The sequence below is a fragment of the Mastomys coucha genome, unplaced genomic scaffold (assembly GCF_008632895.1).
Source record: "Mastomys coucha isolate ucsf_1 unplaced genomic scaffold, UCSF_Mcou_1 pScaffold6, whole genome shotgun sequence".
Lineage (NCBI taxonomy): Eukaryota > Metazoa > Chordata > Mammalia > Rodentia > Muridae > Mastomys > Mastomys coucha.
The window spans coordinates 115,154,410-115,179,892 of NW_022196912.1; the positions used below are offsets into that span (position 1 = coordinate 115,154,410).

Sequence of the window (25,483 nt, forward strand, 5' to 3'; positions counted from 1 at the left end):
AACCTGTTGTAGCTTGACTAAAATGTTCAGAATGTACGATTTTAAAGGCAGGTCTCTTTATACAAAGAAACTGCTGGCATTCTTTACTAGTGAGGAACTATGGCAGAAAGACCCATTCTTCTAAGTCTCAAACATGGTCCAAGAAAGCAGGTTCTGATTGTAGCAACTGACCAGTCAATCCAGAGTTCCACTGACAAAACCCCTGCCCTGTTGGCTTTTAATTTCCATTTCCTTCCCTGAGAAAAGGGCAATGTGTGGTCCAAGCTGGAGAGCTCACAGGCTTATGTCTTTCCCCTAACTGCACGGCATCCCCCTCCTCCTGCTCCATTGAATTGGCACTTGATGAGCAGAAGTCCGGTGTGGTGCTGATCTGTGTCAGTCATTCACAAGAGACCACTGCACTTTGATGTGGATTTTGTAGGGGGGTGGGGAGGGGTAAAGAACCAGTTTTGTCAACAGGTACTCATCACAGGCAGTTGCTATTATTAGGACTCAAATTTTGCTTTCTTTGACACTGGTAGTGTGTCTTCCTTGTCTTCATCCTCGTCATCATCTTCATCATCATCAGGATAATCTACCAGACCCACGAGTCCTCCCTGTTAAGAAATAAGAATTATGTAAAGAACAAACCTATTACATTTGAAATCACCCATTGTTAAGCTTAGAAGTATAGGCCCAATGCCAGCATGCTGAAAATAATTTTTATAGACATTCTAAATTTTCCCTATTTTTAAGGTTCTTTTAAGCTACTTAAAATGGCTTATGACTAACTGTATAAAGTTCATTTTTTTTTAATGGTATTGGGGTTGAACCCAGGGCTTCATGCATGCTCAGGCCTAGGGTTCTATGTACTATTGTTGATACCTTTTGAGCCAGGGTCTTAAGTTGCTCAGGCAGGCCTTGATCTAGCAATCTTCCTTTCTTAGTCTCGAGAGTAGCTATGATTACTGACCTGTAGTACAATGCCTGGCTCAAATGTATTTCAACATAAAAGATAAAATTGTACCAAAATGCAGGCAGATAGGAAAGAGATTCTACTGTTTCTCTGTCATTATTTCTTCTGGATTTCCCTCTTAGCACTGATTCTTCAACAGAAACTATGACAGTACAACTTGAATGGCTATGAAAATTCCTATCACTCTGCTCTCAGCCTGTGCCTTCATTTCAACAGTTAGACTCAGCCTTAGTCCTGAGGGATCTCCTGCCTATGTCAGATGAAATGAGACTGTGAGGCCAGCAAGATGGCACAGCACTTTGGTTTTTTTTTTTTTGTTTTTTTTTTTTTGGGTTTTTTTTGGTTTTTCAAGACAGTATAGTCTTAGCTGTCCTGGAACTCACTCTGTAGACCAGATGGGCCTCAAACTCAGAAATCCACCTGCCTCTGCCTCCCAGGTGCTGGGATTAAAGGCATGCGCCACGACTGCTTGGTGGCACAGCACTTTCTATCAAGCCTAATGACCTAAGCTTGATCTCTGGGACACACATGGCAGAACTGACCTCCACACACAGCTTTGATGTGTCTGTCCACATACAAAAACAGAAACTCTTGCTTCCTCTCCCAAGTTTTCACCTGAGCTCTAATTGGGAAAGGTAAAGATGAACCTTACGTTTATAAGTTAAACAATACCAAAGGCAGACTATAGATCTGCATTGGACACATAAGTTCAGGGAGTGGTTGTGCTGAGGTCTCACCTTCCAGTTCACAGCATTTAGCTAGTTAGTTCCAGAAAACAAAAACAAAGAGATAATCCAGGGATAAAGACTGGTGAGTAAGCTTAAAGCACAGTAGGGAAGGGCCCACACGTGGGGACTCCTGGCGTATACCTTTGTGGTAATAGCTGCCGTCTGAGATGTACTTTTAGGGACGGATCCAGGAGAGCCTGGAGAGCCTGGGGACCCAGGTGATCCTGGAGAACCAGGCAGGCTTGTTGTAGATGACTGGCTGGTGAGGTTAGTCTTTGTCCCACTGGACAGGGAAAGTTTGAAACTCGGGCTCTGTCGTCCAGAAAGATTAGTTTTCAGAAGCACCTCCTTCTCTTCACTTTCTTTCACTAAAAATGAGAATGTAGAATACCTTTCACTCATTTTTTTTCTTAATTCCTCCAAATGAAATGACACTAAACATAAGTAACCAGCTTATTTCTTTGCTGAAGAGCAACCCTGAATGAAGTCCAACCTATGAATAAGGCCTATCCAAGTGTCAAATACATTATCTGGCAAATATTACAATGTAGAAGTAAGATCCTCAGTATTACATTCAGTATCCATAACCTCCAAGCCATCTTCCTCACATTAGGAAATCTGAGCCTCCACCTTTACAGAGTCAGCAATTCAGCCACAGCCTGGGAGTCTTATTGTATACTCAGAGTAGCGGCTAATCATTTTCTCAACAAAGAAAGAAATGACTGGGACTGAGAGCCTCACTTTTCCCTTGCCCTTTGTTTCAACATACATTTCTTCCTTTCCATAAATTTACTTATTGGATCCATAATATCGTCATCATTCTTAGTTTTGTCAGATGGAGACACCACAGCTTCTCCATCTTCCATGTCATCTTCATCTGTGTTGAACCACATTTCTTCTTCATCTTCTAGTGTTCTGGCATCTCGTCGATATCGATGATTCCTCAAGATGGACCGCATGCTATGAGAAAATGGAAGACTGTAAGTAAGAGATAAGGTGTAGCTTAACATTATCCTGGGGCTGATCCCTGGCACCACCAAAGTCAAATACCAAACCACACTCAAACAAATACATAAATAATATAAACCACTAGAATCAAACTCCCTGTTTCCAAAATGTTAATTGTTATAGATCAATGTACAGATTTTGAAACAATACTACAGAGACAAAGGCTAGAGATGGCACAGGAGTTGGGATCTGGGTTCAACTCCTAGCACCCAATAGCAGCTCACAATTATTTGTATCTTTGGTCCTAGGGAACCCAACATACTCTTCTGTTCTCTGTGGTTATCAGGCACACACCTGGTGCACAGACATACTTACAAACAACACACGTGTACACACACACACACACACACACACACACACACACACACACTTACTTAATGGGGAAAAAACAACCCAAACTTCAAATAAGAGGGTACATGGTATTTTAAATAATCTATACTTTAAAAACCAACGAAGATAATATTCTGACATATGAACCTCACTGCTATTATCAGTTTATGTTGGTGTCTGAAGATCTCACTATAGTTTATCTATATTTTCAGAAACGAAACTAGCATAACCATCACCAAGATGGTGTAAGAGTAAAAGTGTGTTCTGACAAATATGACAAACCTGAGTTTGAGCCCCAGAACCACATGGTGGAAGGAGTGAACCCAACTCCTCCAACTTATCCTGAGGATACACCAGCCCCCATCATGGTGTACTTGTGTATGAACACAAATGTAAAAGATAAAAATGATGAACACATTCAAGTATGTAGAAACTTACCTATCAAGTTTGGGGTTGTCTTGCCTTTCTCTTTGCTGCTCAAATCTCAATTTTAATCCTTTAAAAGTCTGCACATAATCTACATCTTCTAGTGCTTTCCAATAATTCTCAATTACATGGGCAGTTAATGATTTTATATCTTCCTACAGAAAAGAATTATAGTGAAATAAATCAGACATGAGAACAGTACTTTAACAAGATATGATTAGGCATACTGTGGTAATTCCTAAGACTCATCAAAAGTTTAACTTCACAGTTACTGTACAACTTTATTGTTTATAGTCAGGCAATAAAAATGGAAAGAGTATATAGCCTGCAGCTTTTGGTGTTCCTGGGAACAGTCCAGAGCTATTTCCAGAGTGTATTAAACAAGTCCTAGTGATTCTGGCTCCCCAAGAATGGACACCGTGGCACACCTGCAATACCAGCACTTTCAGAGCTGAGGCAGAACTGTCACAAGATTGAGGCCAACCTGAACTGTAGAGCAAGACCTTTCCTCACCTCAAAACACAAAGTTCTGGAGATGGCCTTCTGTGGCAGTTGCACAGTAACACAGAATACTACCCTTAGAGCATGTACTTTAGAATGATGAAAATGGCAAGTGCATATCTTTTTTTTCCCCCTCAACACAGGTTTCTCTGTTGAACGTTGGCTTTCCTAGAAATCACTCTGTCTCCTGAGTCCTGGGATTAAAAGTGTGTGCCACCACTGCCCAGATCTCAAGTTCTGTATATCTTATCACAATTCTTTCTTTTTGTTTGAGACAGGGTGTCAGGAGTATTAGGATTACAGATGCAAGCCACCACATCTAGCTCTATAAAGCATGCCAGATAGTTTTGGGGTTTCTTATTAGTCTAAATTGAATTACTTTTAGGATTTTTGTAGCTTGGTTCTTAAAGAAAATGTTTCCAGACACTCTAAAAGACAAAATACCAACAACAGATACTAAAGTTTCTCAGACATTTTAAAACCAAAATCCTAAGGAAAGAAGACAGGACCTACCACTCTAATAAATTCAAACATTTCTATTATGGCGGAGTTCATCAGATTGTAACGAGATCCGTTGTTGAGAAATGCTTTGACTACAGGTTCAAATAAAAAACTTTTCATTATGTAGCGGTTATAAAATTCATCTTTTAATCCAATGATTTTTCTCTTAAAACGGAGGGCACCTGAAACACAGAGGTAATGCTGTTCAAACTTCTACATCTCAGAGTCAACAAACAGAACCTATTTAGCAGACATCCATGATCATTTGTATGGAACATATGAACCTGAACACAAGGATCTTAAGAGTACAGTGTCATGTCAGTAAGTTGTAAAATGTATGCTTGTAATCCAACACTAGGAAGCTGAGAAAGAGGTTTGCTTAGAGTTCAAAGGTCAGAGGGGGCTACATAGTGAGTTCTAGAACAGACAGGGTAAGGATGTAAGGAGACCCTGCTCACCCCAGAATAAAGGTAGTGTATGTTATCATAGAACACAAGTCTTAGAAAGCCAGAGAAGTTCTGGAATACATCAATCACTATCAGCCAAAATGTAATTTACTGCTGAGGTAAGGACAGAGGTGATAATTCTTTCACCATATTTCTTTAAAAACATTTTAAAGCAACCAAAAAGAGCACTGTTTTATTAGGGCAATCCACTGTACTATAGTTTGATCTTCAAGTTTTTGGACACTCTTACTATTTTATAGAGTTTATGGATTTACACTGGTTTATTTGTAGATGTGGTTTAAAAAAAAAAAAAGAAAAAAAGAAAAGACAAGAAACCACAAAAATCTGCATGCCCCCAAAATTGCCTTCCCATGGTTTAGATATAAATTTAGATTGTTTTAAAGTGCGGTCCTCTGTTCTCATTACAGCGAGTATGCTTTTTCATTTGCCCCTAGTTTTCCTTTTGATGATCAGGCTTTAGCAGATACATATTTGCATCTTGAAATATGGGATGTTACTTAAGTCACCATTCATCAAGATCCAAATATACTAGACAGCTAGACTTCAGCAAAGCCCTCTTTAACCTATATGGAATTATCAGTAAGTTAATGCCCCAATTACTGTAAACAGTTCAAAAAAGCATACTCACTTCATGTAGTCACATCGTCTTCGGTTGGCAAGATTAAATATTGTGTTTGTATTTTGGTTTCTTTGGAGATCATGGAAGTGGCTCGTTAAATTGCCAATTTGTTATTAATCAAGTCCTTCATGAGCAGGTAGCCAGGCAACCATGCTGACACGGTTTCTGGGTGGGAAGGCAGAGGAGTAAAGCAGCTCAATTTTTCTTTAGTTGGCACAAAGAGGTCCACAAGTGAATGCCCAATTAGGTACAGTTGGTTAGAAACTGCCCTAACAATCCAACTTATTTAAGAGTGTATCTTCATAAAGAAACACTCTGGGCAGAGTTTCAAAATAGTTTAGTTTAGAGTAACAACTGAATTTTATTTTTAAACTACTGAAAAAATTTAAAAACATAAGTATGGTTGAAGACCTTTTAAGTAGCAAGAGGCATTGTTCTGTGTGGTGAATGAAGGCCTGCCTGACATGACAGGGGTTTATTTCTAAAACAGTGATTTCTCTTGTTTTTGGTTAGCTGGCAAAGGAACTTAGTGAGACAGCTCCACTTGTTTTGAAAAAAAAAAAAACAAAAGCTCAGACTAATAGGTAAATTCTAAACATTTAATAAGCAAGAACTTCTTATTCTAAGATTTGGAAATCTAACTCTGCAGGCTTTGTGGAGACTTGTGTCCTATCAAAACATCACATTAACCCCGATGCTATATATGTAGTTCCAGGCACATGAAAAGAATCTCCTACCTTTTCAGAATTCAGTGAGGTCAGGACATGCAGATGAGCCCTTAACAACTCCTTAAAAGAATATCTAACTCAGGAAGTGCTGATATAGTAGAAGGAAGTTCTAGGTGCTTCTTTCGGGGGGTGAGGGGTGGGGGTTTCCCTCTCTTATTTTCATGTTTTGATTTACATCAATAATTACTTGTTTAAATTCACACCAACAGCCCCACATCAAAAATATCCAATTATTCTTTGCTACTGAATAACAAGTTGTTTTCCAAATATTACCAGTCAATTCTATAAAAGTCTAGCCATTCAAAGCAGATTTGAGAAAGCTCCTAGTTACGTCCAATTGGCATTTTTAATGTAAAGTGCACTGTTTCTGCTCGCAACACAGCCAATCTTCATTAAGGGGAGGAATCTTTTGTGTTCACTTTTGAGCACATCTTTTGTAGTACCTTGACACAAGATTTCACAGAGTTAAGTCTGAGACTCATTGCCACACATGGAACTAATGATAGAAGCTTTGCACCAAAGCTCTGCCCCCTCTTCCATCCCAGTCCATTGATGCTGAGGATTAGGGCTTCGTGATACTAGTATGGAAGATAAAGCACTCTACCACTGAGCTGCCTCTGGCTTCACAATAAAATTTATTCTTTTTACAGAGTTCTGTTTTTGTTCTCCATTTAGTATGTATGAGAGGAGAAATGTTATGTGCCATGGCTCACATATGGAGGTCAGAAGGTTCAAGGAACCAAACTCAGCAGCAAGCTGCTTTTATCCACCAATCCACTTCTCCAGTCTGAGTTCAATACTTTCTAACAACACTAAACGCCAACATAGAAGTCCCCAAAGCCTTGAAAAAGGCACAGTAAACAGATACTGCATGTGTCATTGTTTTTTCTACTTACAATGTGTATCTAACTTATAAAATTCTCTCTGAAATAGTATAAGTTGTTTCCTCAAATGTATACAGTTCTTATGAACACTATAAACCCAGTCTTTATAAAGGCTTACTGATGACTGCTATTGTCTGAGATGCTCTCATCTGGGAAGAGGCCAACTGTGAAGTTAGGTTTCAGAGTGACTTGTCGCGGTTATAAAATATGAATAAAATATACCTAAGATTAAATTGTAGTTTCCAATCAGATATTCATCTTGTAAAATGATTCTCTACACAATTCTTAATGGATTACAATTCTTTTTACAATACTGCAAGAAAAGAAGACACGGGGAGTGCCTGAACTAAAGAAAAGGCCTTTTAGGTTCCATGACACTCTTCTGCTGGACTCAAGTTCCCTATGTATAGCAAAACTCACCACTCTCCTATACTTAACATCTTAATTTCACATTTAATTAAGAATATCATTCTCTCAAGAACAAGACAATTCAAGTTAACACTCTAGTGAAAACTGCCTCATCAGATTCACTTAGAACAAGCTATTACTATGATTCTTTAAGTTCAGTTCCTATTAAGTTGGATTTTTGATTTTCACAATCTCTCCTAATAAACTATGAAAACAAAACTAATTATAAAGCTCATGCCATCAACTGTAAGGCTTACCTTAGTTTGAGATGATAAGTAAAGATTCAATCTCAGATTCAATGAAATATTAGTAGCTTGTGCTTAATCTCCATCTCCTACCCCCTCTTTGGATACAGGGTCTCTCTATGTAGCCCTGACTTGAACTAAAGAGACAGGCCTGCTTACTCTTTGAAGTACCAGAATTATAGGTGGCACTGTATCTGGCTATTTTCTTTGCTGAAGTAAAGCTATCTAAACTTAATATCTTCATTCAATTTTTCCCTTCTGCCTCCTTTCCCCAAATGGACAAAACTCTTTTTTTTTTTTTTTTTTTTCCGAGACAGGGTTTCTCTGTGTAGCCCTGGCTGGCCTCAAACTCAGAAATCCACCTGCCTCTGCCTCCCAAGTGCTGGGATTAAAGGCGTGCGCCACCACCACCACCACCACCACCACCACCACCGCCCAGCCTAGACAAAACTCTTTATGGTGACTCAAAAGAACTTGACCTTGGTACCATCACCTCTCCTATGGTATGTGGGGAAATGTTTTCACATGTATGGTCTATGTACCATGTGCCTGGTGCCAGAAGGGGGTGTCAGATTATCCTGAAAGTAGAATGAATATAGCCAGTTATGAATTGTCATGTGGGTGCTGGCAATCAAATTCAGATCCTTTGGAGACCATCGTAACCACTGAGTCATCTTTCTAACCCCAAAGCCCTTCCTGGCATGTGCTGAGCTCACTGTGTACCATTTATTTTTTGTAGTCTTTAGAAAATCTTAAGTCTTGTTAATAACACAAATGCTATGACTAACATTTAGTGTTCTGAATGTTCAGTGGAAAGTAAAATGAATCAAATGTTCTCTTCAACTTACAAAAACACATATTACAAGTACATGTATTTCCATCACATATGTGTCAAGCAAAGAAACTCAACAAGTGAAAACAGGAAGCCTTCAAAAAACAAAAAACAAAAAAACAAACCCAACTTACCTTTAAAAGCCAACTGGCAAAAACTTGGCAGTATCCAAGCCTTCAGAATATCCCTAAACTTAGTCAGTCGATTTACCAGTAACTAGCTTAGATATGCAAACTTATTACTCAAGAAGTCTGGCTATAGCATAGCCAAAACACTATGGATTAACCTATTTCTAATTCAAAAATGTGTTTTTACTATAACAAACTAAGGTCTCAACATTGTGAATATCAGCTTTAACAAAAGAGTGTAACTAAGAATGATCTTAAAAACAAGACAAGATCCGGGCAGTATTGGCGCAGGCCTTTAATCCCAGCACTTGGGAGGCAGAGGCAGGCAGATCTCTGAGTTTGAGGCCAGCCTGGTCTACAGAGTGAGTTCCAGGACAGCCAGGGCTACACAGAGAAGCCCTGTCTTAACCTCTCCCTACCCCCCAAAAAAGCCAAAACAAGAATAATCTTGTTAAAAAATGTACTATTGCTCTTGGGCTAAGGGTGCAGTGTAGCGGTTAAGTGTAGGCAAATGTTTTCAGTATTGGGCTCAATTCATAGTACCTCACACACAAAAATCACTGCGTGTAAAGCTAGCAATGGTAGCTTGCACCTACAACCCCAGCATTCAGGCAGTCAAGACATGAGGATTGCTGTGAGCTTAAGGTCAGTCTGGGTTACAGAAATACCATCAATAAAAAGTTAAAACGATAAAAACAAACCAAATACCCCACCCCATTCCCAGCAAGCAAAAAACAAACAGAAACTGTAGCTATGAAATAGTTCACAAACCTTCTCCGTAAAGGTCCACATGTACATATTTTACAGTCTCTGTAGTAATATTTGTTTTTCTTTTATTAAACTGCTCTTTAAGAAAATATTAAACCATTTTCCAGTTTGTAGGTTATACAAAAGGACAAATCATTGGTAGTTTTGGTTAAACTGTAGTTAGTTACCACTTGGGTCTAATTACCAAAGGATTTAGTGGAGGCCATTAGTAGAAATGTGACTCGACCTGGCAGATACCTTCCAGCCACTCCACTTTGAATGAACAAAGTTCTTCCTTATCCCCTGCCAAATTGTCTGCAGGGCATGAGCTTGCACTGAGATGCCGATGACCGCTCAGTCAGTCACGGTCTCAGCAATGAGCTTTAAAGCTAAACAGAGTAACAGAGAAAGGTAACAAATAATTCTTTAAGAAGCACTTACATAATGCCAAGAAAGCATGCTTGGAGGCCATAAGAACTAGCACTCTGCGAAGAATGTCCTTGTTGATAATATAGTTCTTTATGTGGTAGGTATGGTGCTCCACACAAAATGTTAGCAATTCCAATACAAGTGCTAGTAACTGCGCAGTTTGAAAATCATCTAAAATAAGCAAAACATGATCATATGTATGCTAAATAGACAACAAACAGAGTAAGGAATTGCAGCCAACACCCTTCATCTTTGGTGTAATTATGCTCTCTCTGCTGCATTGCCCTGATTTCACTGCATTCTGTACTTCATACTCATAGTGAGCTCTTGATAACAAAAGTATACTTACTGACTTATCTACAAGTTTTTTCTACAACTTAGCACCCACTGATTATAGCACAGTACCTTCTACAAGTTCTTTGTAAATGCTGGGTATCTTAAACATGTTAATTTGGAAACAGGCCTCAAGTTTTACCCAATATGAATAAACACAGAAGCAAAATGACATTTCAAAGACTTGATCTTTAGGGTCACTCGAGTTTATTTAACATGCTGGGCATGTTTAATTCTAGTACTTCAGAGACAGGGAAAAAGCCACTTTACACCAATACTATTACAGTTTTTATTAACACATGAATAATACTATAAGTTGAATATGTTTTAAACACACTACAACATGAAATTATTAAGGGGTGATAACATATGGGTTCCTAGATATAGCCTCAACAGCAATTTCCCAATAATGGCATTAAAACTACTCTTTAAACACACACAGGTAAGTACAAGTCCTAAGGAATAAACTATAATAGTTTGCTATTTACCATGGCATACACGTGTGATTCCAGCACTGGGGAGGCTGAAACAAGAAGACCTGAGACCAACATGGATCCCATAAGAATATCTACCAACCGACAGACTACAGAAACAAATGACTTTCTTTTGTACTTTTCTATTAGCTGTGATTATGGTGCTTTTAAACACAATTCACCTTAAAAGTCTCTTGAAAATACATGAAAAAAATCTCAACCTATTTATAAAACTTTTTTAAAAATTTATTTTATTTATGTGAGTACACTGCTGCCATCTTAAGACATACCAGAAGAGAGCATATGATCCAAATACAGATAGATGGCTGTGAGCCACCATGTGGTTGCTAAGAATTGAACTCAGGACCTCTGGAAGAGAACTCAGTGTTCTTAACTGCTGAACCATCTCTCCAGTACCTATTTATAAAACTTTAAAGACTGTTTCTCTCCTGCCTCTGTCTTATCCTTTACAGACTTAATTATTTTATTATCATCATCATTATGTATACAATGTTCTGCCTGCACATACACCTGCAGACCAGAGGAGGGCACCAGACCTCATTATAGATAGTTGCGAACCACTCATGGTTCCTTGAAATTGAACTCTGGAAGAGTGGCCAGTGATTGGTCTTAACCTCTGAACCATCTCTCCAGCCCTATTTTTTATTTTATGTACATTGGTATTTTACCTGCTTATTATTTCTGAGACCGTGTGCGTGCAGTGCCCACAGAAGCCAGGAGGGAGTTGGATGAGCTGGACTGGAGCTCACCACTGTTGTGAGTTGCTGTGTGGGTGCTTGAAATCCAACCAGGGTCTGCTGGAGGAGCAGCCAGTGCTCTAAACCTTTGGGTTATTTCTCTAGTCCCAGTGTCTGAAATCTAGTTTCTCAACATCAGCACTGAGTTTCACAATTCAAGAAAACAATGAGCCTGTATTATCTTACCTTTACTAGGCTTGTCTTCTGTTGTATTTGCTAGTAAGGGAGCAGTGAGAACATGCATACAGTGCTTGTAGAAGAAACCCAGAAATTCAGTCTTTTCTGTTTTCTATGGAAGCAAAAATACTTTGATGAATTTTAACTATTTTGGTTAGCAATAAAACACATACTATGAAAAAGGAGAAATGGCTCTGACTTACATTGGCAGTGGCTAACATGTTCTCTGGGTCAACTAAAGTTCGAAGCAGGCCCATAAGTTGGACTGCTCCTCCAAGTTCGGGATCTGTATCACAAATCATATGTTCTATAATGAGGTTGATGAGCAAAATATCCTGGTGATAAAAAATACACATAATACAGATTACAAAAACTGGTATTATAGAATTACGGCTACCTTTAGCTGTCTTGTTAATCTCAAATAAAGTAGAATGGCTGATTTATTTAACAGGATAGAGGGAAGTTTCTCTTTCCGGTGATAGGTAGTTCAAAGATAGTAAATAGTACCAAAAGAACTTTAAAAGTTCCCCCCACCCCCTTTGAGACGGGGTCTTATTATGTAGCTTTGGTTGGCCTGGAACTTAAAGGCTGGCCCCACAACTCTTAAGAGATCTGCCTGCCTCTGCCTCCCATGTGCTGGGATTAAAGTAGTGTGTCACCACCTATGGTTTTTTCTATTATCTTTACACTCATCTGATTAAAGAAGAGAGGGGATTCCAAAAACAAAACAAAACCACACCACAAAGGACAGGTTTGGTGTTTAAACATGTCTTGCTTCTCTACTAACTTCATTTGCTTTCTGCAGAAAACTCATGAGCTTCACAATTATGGCTTCAAAGTAAGAATACTTAGCTAGAATTTATAAATCTCCTTTGGTTTCACTGCATTTACTTTTATTGTTTTCCTTTATGGAAATAAATAAATAAATGAGCCTAGAATATATAGAACAGTAGTATATTATGTGGATTTTAAATGTCCAAGAAAACCAACTTATGGTTGCTCTGAAGGAACTTTCCCTAAAGGGCTGGTGTTGTTGGCCCAAGAGATAAATAAAAACAGAAGGAGATAAAGTGAGAAAGCTCCTTCTATTAGTAAAACAGACACAAACAAAGAAAACACAGACAGTACATGGAAATAACTGGAAAATGAAATCCAGAGGCCTAATGCACGTTTGTGAAGTGTGGAGACACACAGGCATGTCTGCTCACCCCAGTGGCTACAGGACCTACAAGAACAGCTTGTATTTTTAATTACTCAAGATATTCTGGTTTTTAAGATAGGACTATTTCATAGAAAGAAAATGTGAAATAAGATTCAACAATTCATGGTACAATTTTGAATGTACTCTACAACTATAATTTTAAAAACAAACCATAAATATAGACATTATTAGGCATTCAACTTCAATCTGGCACAGTAGATTTTTGAAAAGTAATAGAAGCAGTTTCATTTTGTAAGAAACACTACAGGCTGAAGTTCTGCAGACTTCCCTTCCCCTAAAGGAGACATCATTTTCCCATTATCAAGGAATTCAAGATAGTTTAACCTATTGAGTAAAAAGTAGCTTCTAAAAATTTGGAAGGAGAATAAAAACCAGAAGCATTAGTTTAATAAAACAGAGTGGAAGAGCACACACATTCAGGCTTTTTCACACAGTATGTACCACACACTCCATCTACACTACCACAGTCTAAGCTACTTTTTTTTTTTTTTTTTTTTTTTTTTTTTTGAGATAGGGTTTCTCTGTGTAGCCCTGGCTGTCCTGGAACTCAGAAATCCGCCTGCCTCTGCCTCCCAAGCACTGGGATTAAAGGCCACCACCCGGCCAGTCTAAGCTACTTTTAAAGCCAATTCTAATTTCTGATTAAATACAGCTGCAGCACACAGGCAAAAGCTTGTTCGTATTCTTCTCTGATACTTCCCAGAGGCCGTATCTTCTCTCTTTCATCTGATGAATCCACCTCTGGTTGTGCTTTCCAATGAAAGTTACTCACAGTCCCACACTCAGAATGGTCAATTGATTTAACAGTTTAAATAAAACATTATAGCCAAGTCAACTTCACAATTAAAAAGTTGAAGTCAAATACAATAAATGTATAAACGAAGGCAGGGGAAACTAAGGGGAAGAATGAACCATCTGACATTATGGCTATCTGTTCCCAAAAAGCACAGTAGTTTAGATCTTAAAAATACATAACCCCAGCTAAAGCCTCCTATGCATAAATACTTACTATTAGTGTAAATAATATTTACCTTGCTGGTTATTTTTTGCTCTGTTAACTTCTTACTTACATCATCATTCTGTTGTGCCTCCTGCATGACAAACTCTCGTACCATGGAAGGGTTATATTCAACCAAGTATGAGAATATATCCGTAGCAGCACTTCGCACCTGTGTATCATCCATGCCCTGCAAAAGAAAAGGACCAGTCTCTTAAAATCTTAACAACTTTATCAATGAAATCACCATGAAGCACTACAACATTAAAGAAACATCTACATGGTTGCTGGGGAGGAAGTCTTTTGTTGGTTAAGTTGCTTGATATTCCAGCAAACAACTCCTTCTACATGCTTCAGCCCTACTTAAAACCACCTGGTCACCAAAAAAAAAAAAAAAAAAAAAAAAAAAAAAGGACATGAAAGGAAGAGGGGGTTCAGTAAGAGTAGGATGGGGGAACATATCCTCAGCACACTATATGAAATGGTCATATTGTAAACATTTATCTAAGGGTTAAGGAGATTGTTTGTTAGATAGAGCACTTGTCATGTAAGCAAAACAAAACAAAAACAAAAATACAACACTATGCTCCCCCACCCTCAAAAGAAAACCCCAAGTTCGAATCACAAGAACCCAAATACGGGCTGGTGAGATGGCTCAGTGGGGAAGAGCACCGACTGCTCTTCGGAAGGTCATGAGTTCAAATCCCAGCAACCACATGGTGGCTCACAACCACCCGTAATGAGATCTGATGCCCTCTTCTGGTGCGTCTGAAGACAGCTACAGTATACTTACATATAATAAGTAAATAAAAAAAAAAAAAAAAAAAAAAAAAAAAAAAAAAAAAAAAGAACCCAAATACAGCCAGAGATGATAGTGCCCAAACTGTAACCTCAGCACTCGTATGGAGGCGAAGCAGAAGACTCCCTGAAAGTCCCTGCCGAATAGCAGGTGGCCCATGGCAACATAAAGCAAGACAGATTTCTAATAGGATGGAAGGTAAAGATTGATAACCAAGTAGTGCTATGACCTCAACAAACTCAAATGTCTTGTCTGACCATACTAATAAATATACATACACAAACTTTATTGGGGGTGGGAGGCAGGCAGCATAAATACTTAAGAGGCAAGGCCTCTCTGCTGTCTACTGCTGTGCTGCATAGTCAAGACTAGCTGTCCTGTGAGCTTCTGGACAATCCCGTCTCAGACGCCCATCTAATTATGAGTTCTGGGATTACAGACATAACTATATATTTAGATATATCTGACCTATCTCCTCAGCCTCCTTAAGATACATTTAAAAGCATTTCTTGGGGCTAGTGAGATGGCTCAGCGGTTAAGAGAGCTGACTGCTCTTCTGGTGGTCATGAGTTCAGATCCCAGCAACCACATGGTGGCTAACAACCATCCATAATGAGAAACAAAAACAAAAACAAACAAAAAAACCCTATGGGCTGGAGTGAGCGAGGCAAGAGCAAGAGGGAAAAGGGAAGGAGGGAAGGGGGAAAGGAGGGAAAAAAGCATTTCATATGTATATGTATATATATAAAGGAAAAAAGGCCAGAAGTATTTGACTTAAAGGCACGAGCATGAATTATGATGTTCAGTCTTGCCTTTTGTTTTAACATTTCATTTGATAGGCTACAAAGCTAATTATTAAAGAGGTGATGGGGCTGACTGCTCTTCCGAAGGTTCTGAGCAACCACATGGTAGTTCACAACCATCCGTATATGGTTGTGAACCATGATATCTGATGTCCTCTTCTGGTGTGTCTGAAGACAGCTACAGTGTACTTAGCTATAATAATAAATAAACCTTTTTTTAAAAAAAGGTGATAAATTATTGTATGTATGTATGTATGTATGTATGTATGTATGTATGTATGTATATACCTATGACAAGGTCTCACTATATGGCTCTCAGTGGCCTGGACAGGCCAGCCTCAATCTCAGAAATTTGCCAACCTCTACCTGAGATTAGAGCTGTGTAACACCTCAGCCAGCACAAAATTATTTTATCCAAGCAATCTGTTAATTAAACATGCGGGGGACTGAAACACTGGAGTATATTGCTTCTTTAACTTTATGTAATACATAGCTAGTACTAAATATCAGCTACACTCAAATAATTTACTTATATAAAAACAGTTGGCTATATATATGTAATTATTAAAAAGGCCATTAATTTAAGAGAGAAAGGCGGTGCATGGGAAGGAGGAAAGGAGGAAGTGATGGTAATTTCAAACAGTAAACCTGTATGCCATCACATCCTGCTTTGATATGGATTCGCATGGGTGGTTCACTGAAGAGAAGTAAACTTACAAGGATGACTTCTAAAGCTGGTAATATGCCCATATTTGACAACGTCTTGAAAAAAGCATCTCTGTTTTGGGGTTGTAGCGTTTGAGAAAATGCACAAAATTCTTTTAAAAAGTTAACCTGAAATTAGGAAAAAGGACAAGTGTTAAAAGGTTAATGTAAAGTTAGGAAAGGACTGAGGTTGCTTTACTTCTTTGCCCTCCTAGTATTTGTCTGATTTCTTACCAATTCTTGTCTTTTTTCCTCATCTGTTGCTTCATCTGTTAGTTGTGCAAACAAATCTGTCAGAAATTTTTCGTCTTCCTATGAAATAAATGACAATTTAAGTATCTTACTGTTAAGATTGTATAAAATACAATTTCAGCATGATATAAATTAGCCTGATAAAACAAAGATGTTTTTTTTAAAAAGGAAAAAAAATTAAAAAAAAATACATGTATGTATATATGTATGTATACATACTGCCAAACGTGGGGGTGCATACCTTTATTTTCTGTACTAGGAAGGCAGAAGCAGGTGGGTCTCCATGGGTTCCAAGCCAGCCTACCTGGTCTACATAATGAGTTCCAGGACAGCCAAGGAAGCTACATAGTGAGACTGTGCCTCAAACCAAAAACAAAGATAAATCTGGAGATTTCTATCAGAACGATTACCTTTGTACTTTGATGAGACATCTTTCCCTAACCCAACCAGAAAGTGTTTCATACCCTGCAGGCCAGGGATTTCTCCTACTCTATTACTGTAGGAAGATAGTCAGGCAATATGCAAATGAATGAGTATAGCTGTGTTGTAATGAAGCTTGGCCTTGAGGCAAATACTTTAAAATCACAGCACTGTGAAGTTGGGGATGGAGGAATGCTAGAAACTTGGAAGCTAGAATGAGCTTCAGTGAGATCCTGTCTTAAACAGTCAAATAAAACAAACACATACAAATGAAGCCAGTGTTTGCCAAGCTCCTTTTTCCAAGTTTTCATGAGCTAACGGTAAAGATTAAGGATCTACAACCTCCTTCCAGTAAGGATGAAAATGAAACTTCATTTTCTGGCTGGAGAGATGGCTCAGTGGGTAAGAGCACTGACTGCTCTTCTGAAGGTCCTGAGTTCAAATCCCAGCAACCACATGGGATCTAACACCCTCTTCTGGTGTGTCTGAAGACAGCTTCAGTGTACTTATTTATAATAATAAATAAATTTAAAAAAGAAAAAGAAAATGAAACTTTCTTCAAGTTTCAAAGACACAGAAAATGATTCAAGTTTTTTTTTTTTTTGGTTTTGTTTTCTCGAGACAGGGTTTCTCTGTGTAGCCCTGGCTGTCCTGGAGCTCACTTTGTAGATCAAGCTAACCTCGAAATCAGAAATCCGCCTGCCTCTGCATCCCAAGTGCTGGGATTGAAGGGGGGCGCCACCACTGCCCAGCTTCAAGTTTTTAAAATGTTAAAATTAGAGCTCTTAAAAAAAACCTAGGGCTGGTGAGATGGCTCAGTGGGTAAGAACACCGCCTGCTCTTCCGAAGGTCCTGAGTTCAAATCCCAGCAACCACATGGTGGCTCACAACCACCCATAATGAGATCTGATGCCCTCTTCTGGTGTGTCTGAAGACAGCTACAATGTACTTATTTATAATAATAAATAAATCTTTGGGCCGAAGCGAGCAGGGATTGAGCAAGCAGTGTCTACTGGAGCAAGCAGGACGGACTGGAATGAGAGAGGTCCTAAAAAATCAATTCCCAACAACCAGATGAAGGCTCACAACTATCTGTACGTTACAGTGTGTACTCATATACATAAAATAAAAAGATAAAATTAAAAAAAAACCTATTATTTGAAGATAATTACATATATAGTCTTTCACATTAATATTTAATTTAACATATTAATTTTGAAAAGGTCTCAAAAGATTTTATCACTGGATTATTTTTCTGAAAAAGTAACAGGCCATACAGATCAGCTCTGGTACCAACTGTATTTTCCTCATTACATTTTCTCATCTAGATTTTGATAATTTAAATCCATTTCCTTAGCTATGAGTATATGTAATACCACTCCAGCTAAAGTGTAATAAGTACACGAAGACTACACTGTATGTATGTTTTTTTTTTAAAGAAATTACATTTATCTATACATTAGAAGTAAGGGGAGTGGTATGCCACAGAGCACATATGGAAGGCAGAGACTAACTTTTAGAAGTTATTTCTCCTTCCAGTACTGAGCCACCTTGCTGATTGTATGTGATAACTAGTATAATCACTATGGCAGATGTTTAGCAAACACTTTCTCTATGACACTAGATTATAAAGCTGGTTACTTTTAGGAAAGTATAAACAGGCATAAATATGATTCTGATCATGTTTTCTTTTGTCAAAACTAATGGCATCATCCCAGCGTAGCATCAGAAACTTAATGGTATTACAGAGAAACTAGTCGACGGTAAAGTGTGTATGTAACTTTGTCTGTATCTGTACACATGGAAAAAAGACTGGTAGGGAAAATTATACTTCAGGGGCTGGAGAGAAAGCTCAGTGTTTAAGAGAGCTTGATGTGCAACTATGAGAACTTGAGATCCTAGCACCTGGGCAACAAGTTGGGAATAGTCTTGTATACACTATCAGCCCCCAATGAGTAGGGTTAGAAACAGGGACAAATAAGGACACATCCAGAGAGGGCACCCTCTGGCCTCCATGTATACAAATGTTATGTCTACCGGTAAACACATGTACAAATATTACAGCACACCCACATGAAATAGAAAAGTTCTATAATTCAGTTAGAATAGACTAACATTTTGTCAAATACTATGTAACATAGTTCACATTCAAATCAATCATTAATAGAGTTTTACAAAAAATTTAACACTTTATAGTTTCACTTGATCTTCAGACACTTCATAGTATCCTATGGTACTAATATGACCATTCACGTTTTCAGACGTGAAACTCAAGAAGTTAAATAGCTATTCAAATCACATAGCAGCTACTGGGTAACAACTAAGTAGAATCCAAACTGCCAACTCTCAACTACTCCAATACTCTCAACTATTATAAAACTGCACATGTGGTTACAGGTACCTGATATGGGTAATAGGACCAAACTCCAGTTCTCTGTAAGAACAGTATATGTTCTTATGTCTCTAGCTTCATCATTTAGTTATTCCCATAAATTGTTCCCTTTGTAATTTATGTCTGAGACTAAGTTTAGACTTCCAGTGCATGTTAAGCAAGTACTATCACTCTTGCAATCCCAGTCCAGCAGACAACCACCATGAGGTCTGAAGAGTATTATTTATCATAATGCAAATTAATATTATCAAAATATTTGCCATAATATCACAAGATTAAGTTTCAATGCAATGATTTAAGTTTTTTTTTTTTTTTGCTTAGAGCATTAAGCATTTTAGATGTTATCAATTAAAGCAGGTACCTTTTTATAAGTAGGGGAGGGACAGACAGAGGACAGGGAATGGATAATGACCCAACTTACCTGCAACATACCAACAATTTCTACCTTGTTGAAAAAGATAAAGGAGTGAAGTGTTGATAACATGTTTTCTTCAAAGACTGAAGGGGTAGGGAGAACCATATCTTGTATATACTGAACTCTGTATGTCTGATGAATTTTTTGTTTCAGCTCGGGATCTGATATGGGAATTACTTCTTTAAACTTGGCTGTTTTTGTTAAAAATTCCCTGTGTTTTCGTGGTTGTGATAAAGTTGGGTCATATTCCAAGCATCCAATGACGTCCATTATACATTCCTCAGAGAACATAACTTCAAAAAGAGCAGTTCGATTCAAGAGGAAGATCCCTTTGATAATTTCATATAAGTGGTGCAGTCCTTCAATGTTTTCCAAATCCTCACATACATGAAAAAGCTCTAAAAGCTTTTTAATATAACCCTCATTTTCCAGTGCTAGTGCGAGTTTCTCACGCCGGAGGGGGGAAGGTAAAGATGATGCCACAAGCTCTGCAATTTCCTCAAGTCGACTTAATTCACAGGATGGCAATTCTAAACCTGGTGAGGACATATCATCAAATCGCTCCTCTTCAGATTCATCTACCAGGTCCTGAGTGATGTCCACTGAAGGGTCCTTTCCTTGAACCTATAAAAGATTTTGTGATAGCTAAGAAAATTCAAATAGTAAATCTTAAATAATAGCCTTTAATAAATAGGACACACTATTAAAAACAACCCCCCCAAACTGTAATAAACAAATTTCAATTTTTAACTATCTTTTCTCAAACTTGATTCAACTGTCTACTATGCTGTAATTCTCCTAATGATATGTTTTCATGTTTATGAAAACTGAAAGTTGAACCTCCTAAAATACAAGCGTGAGGAGCAAGTATCTAAAACAGCCTAAACTGAGATTGTCATCAGTCACTTCAAGATCTACACACAGAGTACTAGAATCAAAGCATCCAGACAGTCTTCTGTCCCATGCCTGTTGTAACTAGGGAAGGTCCAGAAAACATTCCTAGCAGTGTGCCATATATTGGATAAATGCAATATGTAAGTAAAACTCATAAATGCTAGGTAGTAGCCATATGATAAGGAAAGCTGGTTAGAGACACTGTACCTATAATAACAAAGCCACATATACAGTAAGTAAAATCTGTATGGGTAGAATATCTGTTGAAAGCTAAATAAGCAAGCAATGAAAACATTTTCTCTTTTCCATATATACAAATGTGTAAACTTCATAATTCTCCAGAAGCCTTTGTTATAAATCCCAACATTATATCACTGTAGAAGTTCTAAATATAAGAGAGACTAAAAGAGCTGGAGAGATGGCTTAGTGCTCTTCCGAAGGTCCTGAGTTCAAATCCCAGCAACCACCCGTAATGAGATCTGATGCCTCATCTGGTGTGTCTGAAGACAGCTATAAGTGTACTATAAATACATACATACATACATACATACATAAATCTTTAAAAAAGAGAGAGACTTAAAAACAAGTAGTTAAGACCCTACTGCTGAAGACACGTGGCCACACATGTTGGTTGCCAGACACAGAGAAGTCAGCAGGAACTGGTTGTGTGCTGCTGTGGAACACTTAGCACCCAACAGTTTCACTTTCTATGCAACTCATTCCAACACTAAGTTACCAGGCAAGATGAGCTAAATAGTGGCACATCTGTTCTGGGGATAACAATTGCATTTTGATTAGATCTGATGCCCAATCCAATGAACAGAATTCATATCTGGTATTATAAATCTGGTCAAAAGTCATGGCTAGGGAGATCACAGGCCCAAGTACAACTAACAGTTGTCTTGGTAAACCGACATGATTATTGTTCACATATCAATATTGCTGTCAACTCTGGTGAGAGAAGCTTGTTTTTTGTAGTAGTCACAATGACAGTTAATGTTCAACCATAAATTGGACATCTCTCCAAAGGGTGATTCAGAAAATATCACTGGAGAAGGAATAGAAAGAATATAAAAGCCAGAGGGTGGAAATGTAGTACTGTCGACCTGTCTTCTGGGAATACCACAGCATTCTCGAACTCATAGCAGCTAAGATTACTTGGAAACGGGGGGTGGGTGTGGGGGGGACTATGGGGCCCCATCACTCCCACCCACCCTGGGCATTCATACACAGCTAATGGACAATGAGGGATGTGGAGAGAGGCATTTCCTTCAGTGGTGTATGATATTCGTGCTCTTATAACAAACAACCTTAGCGAAACTCACTGAGATAGTTGGACAGATGGATAAACTGAAAGGACACACAGACATCACTGAAGTAGAAGAGAGGTTCATAGAGAAGAGAAAAGGTCTTAGTGAGAGTGGGGAAAAAGAGGGTAAAGGAAGGTGGTGAGTAACAATTGTGTACATGTCTAAAAATGTCACAACGAATCCCATCATACATAACTAATATATGCTAATTTAAAAAGAAAAGGGGACTTAGAAGTCTTTACAGTTAAACACAATTTAAGCTTAAAGATAGTGAAATAAAATAAATTTTGCCGAGTATTTAGAACACTATTAGATCAGCCCAGTAGGTCAAGCAGAGTGGTAAAGGAATGGAAAAATTAGGTCCTATACAAAATTACTTAACAGGAGACACAGAATAAGCCTTTAGTCCCAGCACTTGGAAGACAAACAGATCTGTGAATTCAAGGTCTTCATACTGACTTGCAGGTTAGCCAAGGCTACAAAGCAAGACCCCGGTGGTGGTGGGGAACACAAGGACAAGACATACATATGCACATGCTCGCATGAGCATATACACTGATAGAGAGATTTTGATGACTGATGCCTTGAAATGTGATATGACCTTGACTTTAAACCAGTTGGGTTGCACTACTGAAAGAATGGCAGACACATTCAATTTCTACCAGGAATATTTTCAAATTGATTCTATGTTGTTAGTTACACAAGTTTTCACTATAGCTTTAGGTCTCTAATCCCCACACTAGGTCTTTATCAACCAAAAAAAAAAAAAAAAGATTTTCTTTTATTCATAAACCAAAATTGAGACAAAAATGAACTCTTGAACTCTAGTAATTGCTAGAAAGTAGATACTTGAAAATAGGAACATTTTTTGCTATTTTAACATAAAAAAAATGATGAAAGGGCTCCAAGAAAGAGAAACATGGGATCTAGAAAACTATTAAAGTCAGAACCCACAAAATAGAAGTAACTGGGGCTGGGCTGTGGTGGCACACGCCTTTAATCTCCACACTTGGGAAGCAGAGGAGGGCATATCTCTTGAATTCAAAGCCAGTGTAGTCTACAGAGGGAATTCCAGGACAGCCAGGGCTATACAGAAAAACCCTGTCTCAGAAAAAAAAAAAGTAACCAAGAAATGATACTTGATGGATATTTTCTTAAGGTAGGGTCTTACTTTGTATCCCAGACAGACCCCAGAACTCTTTATGTAGGTAAGTTTAGCTTAGAATTCCTACTGATCTCTTGCCATCGCCTTCACATGCTGGGATTAAAATGAGCTACCATACCTGGCAAGAAATGACAATTTGAATATAAGCTGTATGAAGTTGGAAAGAAAAACTAAAAAATAAAACATATATAAAGCACTTAGCAAAGTTATTATAAAGAAATCATATAAATAATGTATATTATTTGTGTTGCAAAAGAAGATAAGTTAAAACAACACCACCACATGACATCAAAGACTAAGGAAGCTGGACACAGTGATACATGCCTCTAAACCAAGCATTTAAGAGTGGAGGCAGGGTAAGAGAAGGTGTTTAAGGCCGGGCAGTGGTGGCACACGCCTTTAATTCTAGCACTTGGGAGGCAGAGGCAGGCGGATTTCTGAGTTCGAGGCCAGCCTGGTCTACAGAGTGAGTTCCAGGACAGCCAAGGCTACACAGAGAAACCCTGTCTCGAAAAAAAAAGGCCGGGTGGTGGTGGTGCATGCCTTTAATCTGAGCACTTGGGAGGCAGATGCAGGTGGATTTCTGAGTTCCAGGCCAGCCTGGTCTACAGAATGAGTTCCAGGACAGCCAGGGCTACACGGAAGCCCTGTCTCGAAGAAAACCAAAAAAAAAAAAGAAAAAAAAAAGAAAAAAAAAAAGAAAGTGTTTAAGGTCTTTAAGGCCTTAGCTACCTAACAAATTCAAAGTCTGTCTGGGCTATGACCCTGTCTCGAAAACAAACAAACAAAACAAAACAAAATACCCCCCAAACCAAAACATAAGCTGGAAAGATGGCTCAGCAATTACCATCTTGCTGTTCTATCACCCTGATTCAGATCCCAACAGCCAGGTTAGGTAGCTCCCAAATATCTGTAACTCCAGTTCCAAAGGGATCAACACTCTCTTCTGCCCTGACACTAGCACACAAAAACATAAACACTCTCAGACACACAAGCATACATATAAAAATAAATCTTAAAAACAACAGGGAATAGATTCAGAATGTAACCTAGATGAAAGAGCACTTGCTTAGCATGCATGAGGCTTTGAGTTTAATCCTTAATATAGAGTAATAAAACTCAGGTATGGTAGCTTACATGTGTCATCCCAGAACTCAGGAGGTAAAGGAAAGTACCCACCTTTTGCATCATTAGTCTGAAATCATCCTCAGCTACACAGGCAAGCTCAGGACCAGCCTAAGCTATATGATACTCTGTTTTAACAAGACTAATGAAAGGCACAGTAAAGATGAGACAATATTAGGATGAGCCAAGCAGGATAGATAAACTGAATCCAGGACTACATTAAATACTGGCTTAATAGGAGACCATTCAACTCAGAAAGACAGAGGAGAACAAGATACTGCTGGTGTAAAGGATACTATTTTAATTACCTAAACCCAAAGATCTCCCCTTTTCTATGAAACAGCTTTACAGGGCAATAGTCATGTGCTATGAAAATAGCTGCTGGACAGAAAACAAAGAAAAACTTAAAACAGAAAAGACATTCTAAAATAAATGTTAAGTTCTTTTTCTCCTTTTTTAAAAATTAAAACCAAAAAAACAAAAAACCAACTAAACAAACACACAAAGAAAAAAAAACCAAAAAAACTTCTTAGTCCACACTTGCCCTGAATTTATGATTCTCTTACCTCACTCCTCTTGAGTGTTGTAATTATAGACATCTGTACCATCCCTAGCTTTAGTCTCAGCTTCTCACTGAGACTGCAGAATTTAAGAAATCTGAATTTTATTTTATTTAAAATTTTGGACATTAGTTGAAAGCATTAGAAGAAGTAAAGTGTCAGATGCTAATTCCTTACAAAGTGTGTGCTAATAAGGTCCTTCCCATTCTCTAGGCTGTCTCCTTTCTGTTCAGGGTTAATCTCCTGCACTGTTAGATATCTCAGAAGGACTACTTATTCTGTATCTCTAACATACTTTCCCTCCAAGTCTTACATTAAAGCTTTGATCCAATTGAAACTGAACTTTGTATGAGGTGGGAAACAGCAGTCTAGTTTTCATTCCTCAGAAACAAATCAATAAAGGGCTGGAGAGATGTCTCAGCAGTTTAGAGTATTGGCTGCTTTTCTAAAGGACCCAGGTTCAATTCCCAGCAACCACATGACAACTCAACTGTCTGTAACTCTAGGGGATCTAACACCCTTACAAAGACATGAATGCAGACACAACACTAATGCACATAAAATAAAATTAAAGCCACAACAATGACACCCCCCAAATCAATCAAAGTAATCAATCAAATCAATGGGCAAATTAAGAGAAAGACAGTTCACAAAAGAATGTAAGTAGCCAATAAATGAGAAAAGTTAAACATGCTCTAGAACTGAGTGTTAAAAGAAGAAAACTATGCCATTTCCAATAACATGCGT

The 25,483-nt window shown here is 38.2% G+C and overlaps 1 protein-coding gene across 3 annotated transcripts in view; it reads right to left on the minus strand.

Moving 5' to 3' along the window:
• Window positions 1–25,483, minus strand: part of Ppp4r3a (protein phosphatase 4 regulatory subunit 3A) — a 50,641-nt gene that overhangs the window by 604 nt on the left and 24,554 nt on the right. For 2 of the 3 annotated variants that reach the window (XM_031357860.1, XM_031357862.1), the window contains 12 exons: window positions 19,689–20,306; window positions 16,438–16,515; window positions 16,216–16,332; window positions 13,931–14,086; window positions 11,881–12,012; window positions 11,687–11,789; window positions 9,949–10,107; window positions 4,462–4,631; window positions 3,460–3,602; window positions 2,453–2,643; window positions 1,825–2,051; window positions 1–596 (listed from right to left, as the gene is read on the minus strand). The exon at window positions 1–596 is cut by the window's left edge and continues 604 nt beyond it. In XM_031357860.1, the coding sequence (XP_031213720.1) occupies window positions 486–596; window positions 1,825–2,051; window positions 2,453–2,643; window positions 3,460–3,602; window positions 4,462–4,631; window positions 9,949–10,107; window positions 11,687–11,789; window positions 11,881–12,012; window positions 13,931–14,086; window positions 16,216–16,332; window positions 16,438–16,515; window positions 19,689–20,306 (2,205 nt within the window). In that variant the 3' untranslated portion in view covers window positions 1–485. The remainder of the gene's footprint in view (window positions 597–1,824; window positions 2,052–2,452; window positions 2,644–3,459; window positions 3,603–4,461; window positions 4,632–9,948; window positions 10,108–11,686; window positions 11,790–11,880; window positions 12,013–13,930; window positions 14,087–16,215; window positions 16,333–16,437; window positions 16,516–19,688; window positions 20,307–25,483) is intronic. The other variant, XM_031357861.1, reaches the window with a different exon arrangement.